This window comes from Pagrus pagrus, assembly GCF_965226575.1.
Source record: "Pagrus pagrus genome assembly, chromosome: 1".
Lineage (NCBI taxonomy): Eukaryota > Metazoa > Chordata > Actinopteri > Spariformes > Sparidae > Pagrus > Pagrus pagrus.
The window spans coordinates 12,376,830-12,392,137 of NC_140185.1; the positions used below are offsets into that span (position 1 = coordinate 12,376,830).

General features: G+C 38.0%; 1 protein-coding gene across 4 annotated transcripts in view; it reads left to right on the forward strand.

Annotated features, from left to right (window-relative positions):
* Positions 1 to 3,108: 3,108 nt before the first annotated feature.
* gramd2aa (GRAM domain containing 2Aa) overlaps positions 3,109 to 15,308 on the forward strand; it is a 36,768-nt gene continuing 24,568 nt past the window's right edge. For 2 of the 4 annotated variants that reach the window (XM_084357099.1, XM_084357102.1), the window contains exons 1-2: positions 3,109 to 3,355; positions 15,188 to 15,292. In XM_084357099.1, coding sequence (XP_084213225.1) covers positions 3,216 to 3,355; positions 15,188 to 15,292 — 245 coding nt within the window. In that variant the 5' untranslated portion in view covers positions 3,109 to 3,215. The other 2 variants (XM_084357101.1, XM_084357100.1) reach the window with 2 other exon arrangements.

Below are 15,308 nucleotides of genomic sequence, written 5' to 3' on the forward strand. Positions count from 1 at the left end.
TCCTGGGAACTGCTCAATGGCTTCTGCTCTGTCAAGATAATGAACTCTTAATGATCCTTTTTTCAGGTACCACTGAAGCTCCCATATCATGCCTTTTATCAACTGCATTTTTTGTTTAGGGCGTCTACAAGAAAATGTTTATTAGCTTAATAATATAATTTAAAACAAATTTTCTCATACCATCTTTTGCTGCAGCACCTCTATTCACCCTCTGCCAGAACGCTCCGTTTTAGCTCCCGTCTCTTTAAGGACTCCCTCTTGAAAAGCCCAGTCTGCTCTGATTGGTCAGCTGTCACAGGCCTGAGCAGGCACCACCCACTGTGTTTCCACATCAGCTCTGTGTGACGGCAGTGATGTTCTGACTGCTCATTTGAAGGCACAGTTTTTAAATACAGGCTGTGGGTTTTAAAACTTTCACACTATATATATTTATAGTACCTACTGTAGACCTGTTTTATAATAAAAAACAACATGTAAATCACTTTACAAATGGGAACTTTAAATATTCCAGTATGTTTGTGCAGTTGTCATCTGCAAAGAAATATGTCAACCTAGAAAGTCTAAAGGTCTTTTCACACCAGGGATTTGATGAATAAATGTAAGAAATATGCAAAATACTCACCAGAGCTCCGACCAGGTCGCTGACGGGCAGAGAGAGGTTGCATTTACAAGTTTCATCTCGGCTGCCTGCTCCAGGGCTTCAGTCTGGTCCGGAAACATTAAAACACCACACTTGCAAACAAATTACTTGATCGTAGCAGCGGTCAATTAGCAACTGCCATGTTTTGCAAAGTAAAATGAATGTGAGGACAGCACAGATGTATTTAACAGCTCCAGTTCCCCATCATAAATCCCACATATATAGCAGTCTGTCTGTGCAGGGAGCAATTAAGTTTACTCATCTCAAGTCACCATTGTCACATTGTCTTTCTAATTCTGTCATATAAAACAGGACGATGACAAACAAACAATAGGTCCGCCATTCTTATGAGTTGTGACGTTGCATCTGTTTCCCACAAGATAACTGGTTGATGACTTTGAGACCTTATTCCAAAATACAATTATGTCGCTTTTTCATCGCGTAATATTCACTTTCTGTGTGAAAGTGAAAACATAAAAAAATCTGTCATTGTGTAAAGACCTTAAGTCATCGTGGAACATTTCTAAGTTTGAACAGATGAGGTCCGAGTGGGTCGTGAACATTTATTGTTTCTAGTCTGTGTCCAACATTGCTTTTTAATTAGTATTCCTTTCCTAGAGAAGCTGAATGGATGATGCTAGAAATACATATTAGAATACAGAGACTGTACATGCTCATCTGCTGAAGCTGTGTGGCCCTGTGGAGTTTTCCTTCAAAACAAAGGTTACAATTACATTCCTTGTATCTTTGAAGTCAAACAAACATGTTAAGTTAATTCTTTCTGAATCATTTTATATTCAGCACTGTGTACATCCATGCCTACCTGCTTGCAGTCTCCTATATTGCCTTTGCTGCTGCATTGCAGCATATCATGCCCTCCTGCCACCAGTATAAAACCATTATCTTACACAGCACTACTAAAGATCAAAAACTCCACAGGGAACCTTTAAATCTGAGATTAACGTGTGTACCACTCCTTATTTATAGGTTTGGGATTTTTTAAAATCAGGGTGAAGGAGTACATCTAATTTTGAAGAAGTTTATGATTTATTTATTTTTTGTCTGCATGTCTGCAAAAACCCCACCAGACAAAGTATTATTCAAAGCAAAAATATTTCAGTCATGTCTGAGGGTTTTTTAAGTCAATATTCTTACAGAAGTGCCAAACGTTTGGAGGCAGCAGCTTCTTAAATGTGAGGCTTTGCTGCTTTTTTCAGCTCTATTTAATTTAACATTTAATATATCTCTGAGTTTTGGACTGTTGATCAAACAAATCAAGAAATTTCAAGGTCACCTCAGGTTCAGAAAGTTGTGGTTTACCTTCTTTTACTAATTGATAAACTAAACAGTGACTGTAATAGATTGAAAAATAAAATGATCATTGAGTGTACTGTAGAGATGCAATTTTTAGCAATTTATTTAACTGATAGTCTGCAGCCTTAAAAATCAATTATCGATGAATCTTTAATAATATATGATATTTGTTGGACGTTTTTCCACTGACATGATAAAAAAGTGAAAACAACAGACACAGTTAACACCAAGTTACTACACAAACACAACTGAATGACTTCATTTTGAACTGCAGAGCTCCCGCCTGTCGCCAGTCCATAAACATGAACATAATCCTATCCATATTGAAGCTATTAAATAGCTAAAAGGTAAAAGTGTATATAGACTGTCTTATTGTATGTTTTTAATTATACATTGATTGATATTTGATAAGCAAGTATCAGTAATTTGTGCCCATCTGTGATGATCGGTTAATACATTTTTGAACAATTAAATTCTGACTATTCTGCTATTAACTGATTGATGATTAATCATTAAAAGTGAACTATGTAGTTTTAGAAATAGTTATTTGATATATTTCCATATAAACAAGCCGTGCTCAAGGGCAATAAGGTGCTCAGAACATGATGCTAAAAAGGTGGCTGCTTAGAAGGGTCATGCTAATATAAATGAAATAAAACAGTATAAAATTGTTTTTGCTTTTTCAGTTTTTTCAGTCATGAAAATCGGTGAGTGAATAATTTTCTCTTCTCTTAAAATGTCTTCCTCAAAACTACATAGTGCACCTTTAACATCCCCAGTTGCAGCCTGAGCAGCGTGTCCGAGCAGCTGTCAACAGCTCACACATACACACTCAAACTTTATCTGCCTCTGCTGTAGCATTCACTTCCATCAGTCAGTCAGGATATTTTTAACTGCCCCTAATGCTCCTGAACTGAGACTACGCTCTGTGCATTAGCATAATGCAACATCAATGACAGCGACTGATTACGCCGGGGATGATTTTGTTGAGTGTAAATGTGAAATCTGATTATCCTCTGTGCTCTGCAGAGGGAGGAGGGCCAGAGAGAGAGAGAGAGAGGGAGAGGGAGAGCGAGGTTGGCTGGAGGAGAGATTCAGATGGGAAGGAGGGGTTAAGATAGCAATGTGCTGAGCCAATGGCTTTTCCACAGAGCAGCTGGCTGGCATCAGGACAGGACAGGCCGCTCAGAGGACGCATACCTTGAGGACGGCTCTCCTCCGCTCGCTGTAGGACACTAAGGGTGACTTCCAGGAGGTGTTCATGGGATGCACTATCTACGCAGCCAGCCCTAAGGCCCTGCCCGCCGACGAGGCCCCCGGCCAGGACAGATACTACCAGCTCCCCCACTACCGCCACCCTCATGGTAACTGCAGCCAGAGGATAGCAGCCAGCAGAGCCAGGTCAGTCAGCTGCAGCACACAGGAAGTGCACTGCAGGTAGTGAGTACGTGGCATGCTTGTCACAAAGTGGATCCAGGTAAAAGCAATTAATTATTGCAACTGAGCCAATCACAGGAGGACATCTAGAGAGATGAGAGATATGTCAGAGAGGTTTTAGCTGGGGACAACAGGATGTAACTTTATGATCAGGAAGACGTCCCTTCATGTTTTAAAAATCAGTGTATGTATCTAAATAATGACAAAGACTTAAATAAAAGAGATCTTTTACTTTGAAGGGATGAACATTGATTTTTTTTTTTTACAGGAGCGGTTAACTAGCAGTTTTTGTTTTGCTTTGGATATCAAATGTGTACAGTTCAGGTGATAAGTCAATGGAAAGAGAGTTATTCACTGAGTATTTTGATAATTGATTAATTGTTTAAAGCAAAAACGTCAAATATATCCTGGTTTCAGCTTCTTAAAAGTGAGGATTTGCTTGCACCGTAAAATGAAGGTATTCATTAATTTATTAAATGTGAAATAATTCGACATTTCTGCTTTATTTTGTCTCTGTATTAATTCTACTATTCATTTTCTTTTACTTTAATTTTTTTTTTTTTAATTCATTGATTTATTTATGTAGTTTTTTCTTTATAATATTTCTGATTTTGGCAGGTTTGGTCCTCCACATTCTTTGTCATTTATGACAGTAAATGAAGAGTCTTTGTGTTTTGGACTGTTTGGACAAAATAAGCAATTTCAAGACGTCACTTTGGGCTGTGCGAAATTGTGATGAGCATTTTTTACAAAAAATTTTTTTAAAGAATTAATCGAGTAATTTAAAAAAAAATGTATAAAATAAAATAAAAAAACCAACTGAATTAAAGAAATATTAACAGAAATAAAGATTTCTTACTCTAAAGTGATACACACTGATTTTTTAAACAGTAGCTGTTATTTAAATGACTTCACACACACGGTAGCTTCATGTGGAGTTTTCCAAACTGCTGTTACTGGGTTTCCAGATATGAAATGCCTTCATGCACAGGAAGGAGACATACTGTATTAAGCACTAAAATGAACGATTAAGTGAAGGGATTACATCACTAATGCAGCATGTGTTTGTTACATCTTTATTGTCATCAGTTTATGACGTTTTATTGTGGTATTTCCAGCTTTCTCCTCATTTACAATACTAAACATTAATGCACTGTGTAACACTTGCAGTTTGGACACAGGTGATTCAGCCATGGTTGGGATTTTAAAAACGACAAAGCGATTGGATTGTGATTAAGTCACACTTCAGTTTGTTATCATATTTTTGCAGCACCATGTACAAACTAAAACTCATCCTCCTTGAGGTGCTTCTGTCTTTTCTCCGGAGAACTTGTACTCTTGCATTTGAGAAATTACCAACAAGTTATTTTTATTTTTACTTAAAAAAATGTCATCAAATAATGATTTTTAGACTAATCCTTTCAATACTATCCATAGGTATTAACTTATTCCTTTTGACTTTTTCTGTCAGCATCACTTATCATTATCATCATCATCATCATCGTGTGTTCCTGGAAGTTAAATCAACTAGATGGGGTAGAGAGGATATAACGCCACTGACAGAGAACTAAATGAAACACAACATTATCTTCAGTAAAATTATGGATTTCTCTGAATTTGGAAATTGTTAAAAACCACTGAGTCAGACATGTTAAAGGGGAAACGTCACATATAATGCCTTTAAAGTAACAAAAGTAAAAGTATTCAACATGCAGAATGATCCATTTAAAAATTATAATATAAACCACATCTCTGGATTAAAATAACTGAGGCATATGAAAGCATTAATGTTGCATCTGGGAATAGTTGGGTTAATTTGAACTAGCCTCCTTTATGTACTGCTGGACATCCTTATCCATAATAATACATCATAATTTATTAGTTTACTTCTATTTTGTTTAAATAATCTGAATCTGCAAAGTATCAATACTTCCAAACTGTAGCAGAGAAGAAGTATAAAGTAGAAATACTCAAGAACCACCACTTCAAAATTGTGTTTGAATAAATGCACTTAAGTTACATTCCACTGCTGTCAATAGCAAGGACGTTACATTAAATCTGGACGCAGTGTTGGAGGCAGGGCCTTGTTCATTCCTATGAAAACTGCTCAGCATAGCGCATGAAGCCAAAATGTATTGACTTCCCAGCTATAAACTTACCCGGATCTTCTGCATCATGGGGCCCATAGAGCCAAAGTCACGCCCCTGCCGGTTTGCCCCATGGGACCTTATTTCAGAAAAACTTTGTATGCTAGTGAACGGAGAGAGACAAATCATTTTTCGAACCTGTTTGAATTTTGCCATGAATCACACGTTTGTCAATTTTGAAAGATAATTTTCCAAGTCAAGAACGTCACAGTTTGTCATAGAACTAATAAAATATAAGACTGTGAAAATACGTAATTATAAAGACCACACAGCCAACAGGTGTGTTAGTGATGTCGTCTCGTTGAACACTCACCAGAACACGTAATTTAAACGTTGTAGCGCTGCTCCTGTATATTAACAGCTCGCAAAAACTAACAAAATACCCTTTCACATAACTGCAGTAGGCTTCCTTTTCTGTGCCGAGTCGGTTGCCATGTTGGTGTTGGCGATGTAGGTTGAGCACGACGATGTAGTTCACTGAGCGGTTTAACACAAAACTAGATGGTATTTTACTTTATTTGCGACAAACTGTGACTTTCTTGATTTAAAAGATTCTCTCTTAAATTGACAAACATCATATGTTGTTCATTATTTGAAATAAGGTCCCATGGGGTCCACCGGAAGGAGCATGCGCACTAGAGACGTCCGGCGACCTAAAAGGCTAACTTCCGGTTTCACGCCCAGCTAACTTGAACAGAGATAAAATGATTTAACCTTGCCTCTCTTCTATACGGAAGCCCTAAAGGGCCATGCATTCATACATTTTATTTTCTGTTTTCTCGAGATCTCGAGTTATTATCTCGAAATAACAACTGCCGTTTTCCCGAGATAATTTTCTCGATATCTCGAGATAACGAAACTTTGTTTTCCTGAGATAACGTTATAATTAACTCAAGATCTTGTCATTAACTACATAGCTGGTCAGCTATGTAGCTATAGCTGGTCAGCTATGTAGTTAATGATGACATCAGGCTCACTTAGATTGCGCCGCCGATATAGCCGAAGCCTTGCTAACCGTCTTTTTAGATTATGCACACTAATGTGTATATTATCTGTAATAGCAAGGCATAATGCTATTTCAACCTGTGTCAGGCCTTGATCGTTTTGTTTTCTCAAGATCTCGAGAAAATTATATCGTTATCTCGGGAAAACAAAGTTTCATTATCTCGAGATCTTGAGAAAACAAAACGATAGTGTAGTATATTAAATCATTGCAGGAAACATCATTCAGTGTAGCAATGTTAAAGGAGCAGGAGCATATTGATCACCATGTCACATATCTTTTCAATCAAGGCCTGACACAGGCTGAAATAGCATTATGCCTTGCTATTACAGATAATATACACATTAGTGTGCATAATCTAAAAAGATGGTCAGCAAGGCTTCGGCTATATCAGCGGCGCAATCTAAGTGAGCCTGATGTCGTAGTTAATGACGAGATCTCGAATTAATTATATCGTTATCTCGGGAAAACAAAGTTTCATTATCTCGAGATCTCAAGAAAATTATCCCGTTATCTCGGGAAAACTGCAGTTGTTATTTCGAGATAATAACTCGAGATCTCGAGAAAACAAATGAAATTAACTCGTTATCACGGGAAAACGGAGGAAATAAAATGTATGAATGCATGGCCCTTTAGGGCTTCCGTAATAGCTACTTCTAGACTTTCCATATTGTATTGGACCAAATGGTTTAAATAATGAAAGTCAAACGAATCATTTCACGGGGGTTGAGACGCTCAAAAAAATATATCCACCATGTTACAGCTGCTTCTTTCACAATGTAAGCTTATGGGAAAAAATATTTTTCAGCCGCAGTGCATCACGTGACAATGTAATTACAGTTTGGCAACTGCGAAAAATGGCTTGCACTCCCGGCGCTGTTCCTCGTGGCTTTGTCAATAACATAATACCGACACATTGCCTTGATAATTTAAGTTATAGTATACAATATGTTTATTTTTAGACACTCATTTTTCAAAACCCTCGACGTTAAAAGCAGCTCATATGACCTATTGGAAATGGGACAAACAAAACCACTGTAAAACAAGTGCCTGTGGGTTTATTACTGTACGCGGCGATGATTCCACTGTTAAATCACTCAAACTACGGAAGCCCTTCAGTCTTGCAGGTGTAATAAAAGAGCGGTCATCTCGTCTGTGAGAAGAAAATAGCCGCGGTTTAATCCCCTGGCAGACTGTAAACAGCCACACTGGGCTGTAGGTAAGCTCAACCCACCTCACACAGACAGACACACTTCTGAGGAGGTTACAGCTCCGTCAACACCACTCTCTCTGCTTAAGCCTCAACCTGTTCGAGTGGCAAACTGGAGTTTTTTTGTCAGCTTTTGTCGGGAAAAAAACACAGAATGATTTCACCGAGAACTGCTGAACAGACCTGAGGAGTTTCGCGGAGCTACGACGCGACAAAACGGCGGAAAAAAAGTAGCGGCAGCCTGTGAGCTACAGGTAGGAGCTGTTAGCATCAAGCTAGCGACAGGAAGAGTCGCGTTTCCGGTAAAGATTTCCAAAATAAAAGCACAGGCAACGAATTCTGGCTGTTAATGCGCAAAATAACAGGATAGGCATGTAATATTGTGTTGTAGGGGTTTGTGATGTCTTTTAAAATATTAAAAGCAAATATTAGCATGATTAAGGCTCATACTGAAACTCCTAAACACAAAGAATGTTCTGAAATATGTGTAATAAAGAATTTAATTAGAATATAACTGTGCTAATTTTAGTTATTTGCCATTTTTATTTCGATATGTGGATTTTGATTCAACATCAATCAATTTGATATCGCCCATTTTGCTCTGTTGCACTGTACATCTTATATATATTCAACGTGAATAATTTTCCGCTTTTATTTTGAGGAATCGCTTCTCTTCCGCATCTGAACCTGGCGTCTTTTGACAAACATGACCCCTTTTCTACTTTTGACCGTAAAAGGGGGCCTTTATTCAAAAAGACAAGTGCTATAGAGTCACATAAATCACAGGAATTAAATATATATTTAGTCATATTTGAAGTAGTAATTCAAAGTGGACTTCTGCCCAGTTATGCTTTGTGACAGACTGCACTATAGCTTACATCAGTCTGCAACTTTACTTTAACTAAAAGTGCTATTCGGCCACTTCCCAAAAGAAGTGTATATATATTATTTACAAATAGGACAAATTACTTTATCCTTTGGGTCTTAATGAGACAACACAGACATTTTACAAAACCAATTATTTTCCTTTTCCCCTGAATTCGATGATATCTCCTTTGGATTTCACACCAAACATTAATTATTGTGCTCCAAATACTCTCCAGTAAGAACACAATATGCAGCCTTGTGCTTTTTTAGACGCTCTTCTGTCATCAAAGGCTGTTTTGAGGTGCTTTCTTGCACAATGGGGAGGTTATTTCAGGAGGTCTCAAGCAGTGTAGAGTGCAGAGTCCAAAGGCTGCATGTGCTTCTGTCGGAGTTTCATAGACTGTCTTTAAAATGCCATAGGAGCAAATAAAGATAATGTTCAACAATAAGGACAAAAATCCAGGGACACTTGCACCATGGGAAAAAATGAAATCCTGATGATGCCAAGTGATGGGCCCATGCTCATGGCATATAAGGTGCAAAAGTGTTTAAGGTGGCATCATCCTTGAACTTTTTGCGTTTGTTTTGGATTCTTATAAGCTTTTGTTTTTGTGAGTTTTAGTCGACACACACAAGAGCAACCTCCCATGTGGACTGCTTCTAAGATCGCATAAAACTTTAATTTTCTCTGATAACAAGACAAACAACTTCAGCTTTCAGACAAATTAAATATTTTCTTCTACAGACCCAGTGCAAACAAAGCTGAGTTCCTGCTGTCTTGCTTGGAAGTCTCGCTAAGGTGTACACAATCCTGTACATGAAAAAATTCCACATAAATTAGTATTTCTGCCACAGTTGTTTCAATGTGAGTGACAAAAGAGCATATTAATCAAACAACAACTTAGTCACCTAGGGCTACAGGGAGATGAGGGACCGGAGGCAGACCGAGTACAATGACTCCTCAGTAGAAATCCCGGAGACTCTCAGCTTTAATGAGATTACATTTAATTGGATTGGAGGATGTCTTGTGACAGCACAACATGTTTGTCTCCTGAGACGAAGAAGGACATGGAGGAGGAGGACGGGCATGTAAAAAGTTTGAGCAGAGCAGGAGGGAGGTTTCATCTGTAGTTTAACATATACAGACCTCTCTGTTCTGATGTAAAGTCATTGTTCACTTGTTAGTTTTGGAAAACAATCACAGTGCTACCATGCTGGGTCATACATGTATGCATTGTGTTGAGAAAAAAATGCAGTTTTCCCATAAAGGCTTATATAAACCCTGATTCTGCAGCGTGTTTGGACTGTTCAGATGAGCTGCTGCTGAAAAAAAAGATTAGTCAACATTTCTGTTTTTGGAGAGAGAAGCTGGGGCCACTGCAGCACATTGTTGCAGCTCGCATCCAGTCCAAGACTCTTTTGTTTGTCTTTATGGTGGTGAAGGGAAATGCTCCTTTATACATGTCCCTCAAAGCTTGTGTATATTATGTGTTAATGATGTTAATGATTAATGAGATGTCGCCATTAAGAATTAAACTGATCATAAATGTATTAACTGATAATCAGAAAAGGGCACAAATACATCAAAAAGTATCTTGTTACAAATGACAAATACTTGCTTATCAAAATGATCAAATTAAACACAAAATACTGGCATGACAGAATGTATTTAATTAAGATACAAGAAATTTCTCTAGAAACTGATATTATTACATTTTAGCCGTTAAGTAGCCTCAATTTGGGTCGGATCAATATTTTGTTTGATTAAGTTGATTATTATATATTATATTATAATATAAGTAACTTCGTGTTAACTTTACCTGTTGTATTAACTCCTAATGTAGTTCACTCTGATTTTGCATCGAACAAAGATCAAGTCAGTGGTTAGAAAAGTTTTCTAAAGGAAAAAACATTCAACATATTTCATACATTAGAAATGATTAAAGGGGCAATTTGTAAGATATGTATCTTCTCGTTCCCTGGAGATACGGTCCTGGTTGCTGCCGCTGTAAATCACCTCTGTACTGTATCCACTGTCCTCAAACTGGCATCTGTCAGTCTCAGACACTGTGTTCAGTCCCAGTCTGGTGTCCAACTGTGTGCCCTGGGAGGTGGCTGAGGCAGCTCAACTGAGCCCCTTTGACCACGGTCACTCCCCCTTCATCCGGGGTCACAGTGCAGGCAAACTCTCAACCCCAGTAGGGCCACTGAGCTCCATGGCTAATTGAGCTACTTGCGAACAGGAGGTAGTTGCAACAGCCGAAGATGGATAAAGCAAAATCCATCTAACTGCAGCAGTTAGCAGCTATGCAGACCCATATAGTCTTGGACCTACCTTTGAATTCTGGACAATGAACAGATACTAAGGATTACCAGGGGCTCCTTCAGCTCATTGACCCTCTGTGGGACCCTCTGGTCACTGATTTGAGTCGAGACTCATTTCATGCCACAGGATGAAACCCACTTCTCAGATTAAAACCTAAACATCCCATTCTAGCACTTACTGATATCTCATTCCCTAAAACAAACAACAAAAACGTACACATTGCTGTTGACAATAACATCTGTGCAATCTAATGTTGATTAAACCCTAGGGCAAATGCTGTGTGAAACTTTTTTTTCATCCTGGTTTTCTTAATGATTATATGTGGTTAAATACGGACCCAGTGGGTTGGATATTGTAGAAACTTAGACGTTTAAAATGTGATGTAAAAAAGAACAACCTTGGCACCGAATGCGATCCAGGATCATTCAATACTGATGCTCTTGTCTGATGATAGGGTTGGGTGTGACCGTCTCAGTACTTAGAGAATCGTGTTTACAATTGTAACTTTCAGATCAGATTTCCATGTAGGAAGCCGTGTTTTGTGCTGAACAATTTGCTTACCAAATGTCTCGGTATCAAATAACATCGACCTGAAAAAAGGAGGTTTTCTTGTCCATTAATGCTTAAGGGAGGCTGCTTTTTGGATGTATTTTTTGCAGAAGCGTCTCACTGCTTATAAACATGTCAGACCAACAGGAAGAATAAAAGGTAAATGAAAGTTTCAGACAGAGAGGAAGTGAGAGGTTGTAGTGTAGCTGAGGCAACATTTATTGTTTATTTTTGAACATTTGTTTAACTCCAATTCCTGCAAACATGCACAGACTAAATAAGCCCATAGACTGAAACATCTTTATGGCAAAAAAAAAAAGTTTATCCCAGGACTGTTTGTGTCAGTGTAAGTGTTTCATAAGGATTTCAGACTGCGGGCAAACACTTTGTAAACAGGGTAACCAGAGAGACATCCAAAGTCTGTTCCCCGTGCTGTCAGACAAGGACACAGTGTTGTGTCAAAAAATTCCCAGCTGTCAGGTAAAGGGTCATGAAGATTTTTTTCTCCTCTCTACCTAAACTAAAAATATGTCGACAAACTGTCCCCTATCTCATGCAAGTTTCACATACAGAATCTCTGCAAGCTGGTCACATGAAAGTGAACCAGTAGAAGATTAAATAAATCTCAAAACTTATAATTTACTTATAGTTAAAATATGTTTTTATGGTCTAAAACATGCAATGCTACTTGATACGGTCTTTGGAAAGCTTAACCTGTTCCATGTAACAAAGCACTTAAGTACAGTAAATCCAACCCCCTGATTATTGAACACATTTTTTGCATGTTAAGGATTTTTTAATTTGTAAGTTGTCCAAACAACAGAATTTGTTAGTTAAAATGTGTAACAATGCATCTTAATAATAATAATATTGTGCAAATTGGTTTCTTCTTGCTGGGAAATCTTATCAAAATAATCTAACCTGACCATTTCCACCCTTTCAACATTGTTTTAACAAGGCTCAAACTTGCCTTTAGGCCCACACGTCTGGGATCAGATACCCCTCCTGAGTCCCTTAACCTCAGGCTTAAGGTGGAAAGACCCCACAAACCCTTCTCTTATCTCTTACAATAGGCCCTTCACCTCCCATTCAACCCTCTGTGATCACAGATAAACAGTCAGATGTAAAACCTCCAGGATCAGGAAGGCCCCTTTGTTTGAACAGGTCAGCGGCTGACGAGAAGCTTCTGGCCAATTAGAGATAATACATTGGAAACTGCACGCAGGGAGCCTATTTCCATCAGCACCTGTAATTATACCAGGGCAGGTGGTAACGACTTCCTCTCTCCCAGAGGAAAATATACCACAGGGCAGGTGGGTGTTTGTGTGTGAGGAAGAAAGGGAGAGATTTAATGTGCAGATAAGAGGAAGAAACATAATAGATAGACAGAAGCTTTCCAGGGCCTGTGTTGTTTTATGACAACGCTATAAAGCATTTGGAGTATAATATATATATATATATATATATATATATATATATACCAGCTTATTTCTTCTTAAATCATTTCGATCGAGGCTCCCCAACCAGTTGTAGCCTAAGTGTAGCGGTAGCTCCGCATTTGCCAGGGAGTAGTCTACAGTTGTTCACCAACTGTGTTTGGTTGAAAAGTATTGGATAGCCTAAATAGAAAGTTAAAAGTAATGGAAAAACAGTTGACCTCCTAAAAGTAATTGATTAAGTTAAAGTAGGCTAATGGATTAACATTGACTTTTAGCCTAAAGTAATGGATAGAAAGTTGACATGGTTAAAGTAATTATAGCCATTAGAAAGTAGGCTAGGCTAGGCTAATGGATTAACATTGACATATTTAACTAAAAGTGAAATTATTAGCAAAAAGTAACACAATGGATGAACTGTTGACAAACCTCGAAGTATCGGACAAACAGTTGACATTGCTAAAAGTTATTGGCTTATTGTCAGTTAAAAGTAGGCTAATGGATTAGGCTAACATTGACATAGTTAGCTGAAAGTAGACTAATGGATAAATGGGTGAAATTGTTAGCTAAAAGTGACAGATAAACGATTGCAGCGTTTTTCTACAAGCAATAGATAAACTGTTGGCATAGCCTAAATTAATGGATTAGGCCTACCAGTTGAGCAGTAAGTGTGGCAACTAAGACAAATGCAACATAGGCTAGTTGGCTAAAAGTAGCCTAATTAGTTGAACTACACAATTAGCTAAAATAACCAGATACCAGTTTAGATAGCTAGCAGTAATTGGTAGGACTAAACCACTGACATAGCTAAAAGTAGGCTAATGAACTGATTTAAAAAATGCTAGTTAAAAGTAATGGATAAGCAGTTGAGTAGATAAATGCAATGGATAAATTAAAATGGGGAGCTAACATTAAAGATGTAGGTAAATGTAACATGGGCTAGTTGGCTAAATGTAAAGAGTTAAAATAGGCTACGTAGCTTAACTTAGTAAGCCAAAAGCACCGGAGTTGTAATGGCTCTACAAGTAATGAAAAAAGTGTAAGCTGAAAATAATGAATAAACAGTCGAAATAGATAAATGTAATGATTAACAATTGAAAAAGTGAGCTAGCATTAAAATATACGTTAAAAATAAACATTTTAAATATGTTACATAGCCAAAAGCAAGATACCAGCAGTTGAAATAGCACAGTCATGGATAAACCTTTGAAACAGTAAGCTAAGAAGAAGAAGAAGAAGATATACTTTATTAATCCCTTTTTAGGGAAAATTCAGTCTTATATAAGGTAATACATATGAGTAGGTCAAGAGGATGACAGTTAACAATTTAATTAAATTCATCCAGTTAAAAGCCATTTAATAGACCACATTTAAAACACAATAGGAAGTGCTGGGGTACTTGAGCTTATCTGAAAGGACTGTGGGGGTAAATGGCAGACAAGAAAGATTATGTAGTCGAGTCAAGTGCAGATTTCCCTTCTGTCTTTCCATTGCTTTTGTGGTCTGATTGTAAATGGAGGTTGCAAGCCTTGTTTTCCCTCCCACAGGAAGCCACTTGCTGCCATCCATTTCAAACCGTATGCAAAACAACTTCAACAAGACCTGAAAATGACCTGAACCACATAACCAATGACAGTGCACACTGAAATATGATTTGGTTACCTCAGAGTTTCAGTTGAATTGTTCCTTATCTGAGCCTGAGGTGAATGCTCTCATAGTGATGTGTGTATCATGCCTCGATTTACTTGTTGTCAATGATCACCTACAGTAAAGATGTGAAAACAACACTGAATATTAGAGAGTTTATGGTTGTATCCTTGGTTTCCTTTTCTTTTGGCATCCAGAGATATTCTGTGCTGAAAGTTTCAAAGCGTAAAGTTTATTTTAAAAAATGTTTGCGTCAGCTCACAACAGCTCATCAGGTCAGCCATCTGCACAACCTCTGAGGTGATCTATTTCTTTGTAGACATCTGGGTGAGAGCAGACACTGACCCCATTTACACAAACACAGATTGAATATGCTGAGTGGTGGTTTTTACTATAGTTTAAACCAGCAGAATCAGACTTTGAATGTTACATCATCATTGTGTTGATTTTGAAGACAGAGTCCACTTGTTTGCCTCATAAAGTTTTTGAGAAGAGCTCACTTTGAGGCCAAACCTGGACACAAAAACAAACATCACTTTTTACAAGAGTACATGAGCATCCAGCGGAGCGCTGCCTGCTGTTAACATAGAGCTGTGTGTTTGTGTGTTCAGAGCCAGGAGCATGACTGAGCAGCAGGAGCAGAACGAAGAAACAGGCCTGATCTCAACACAGGACCTGGAACCCTCCAAGGACGACGACACACACGGCCACTTTAGGCAAATCTCACACACA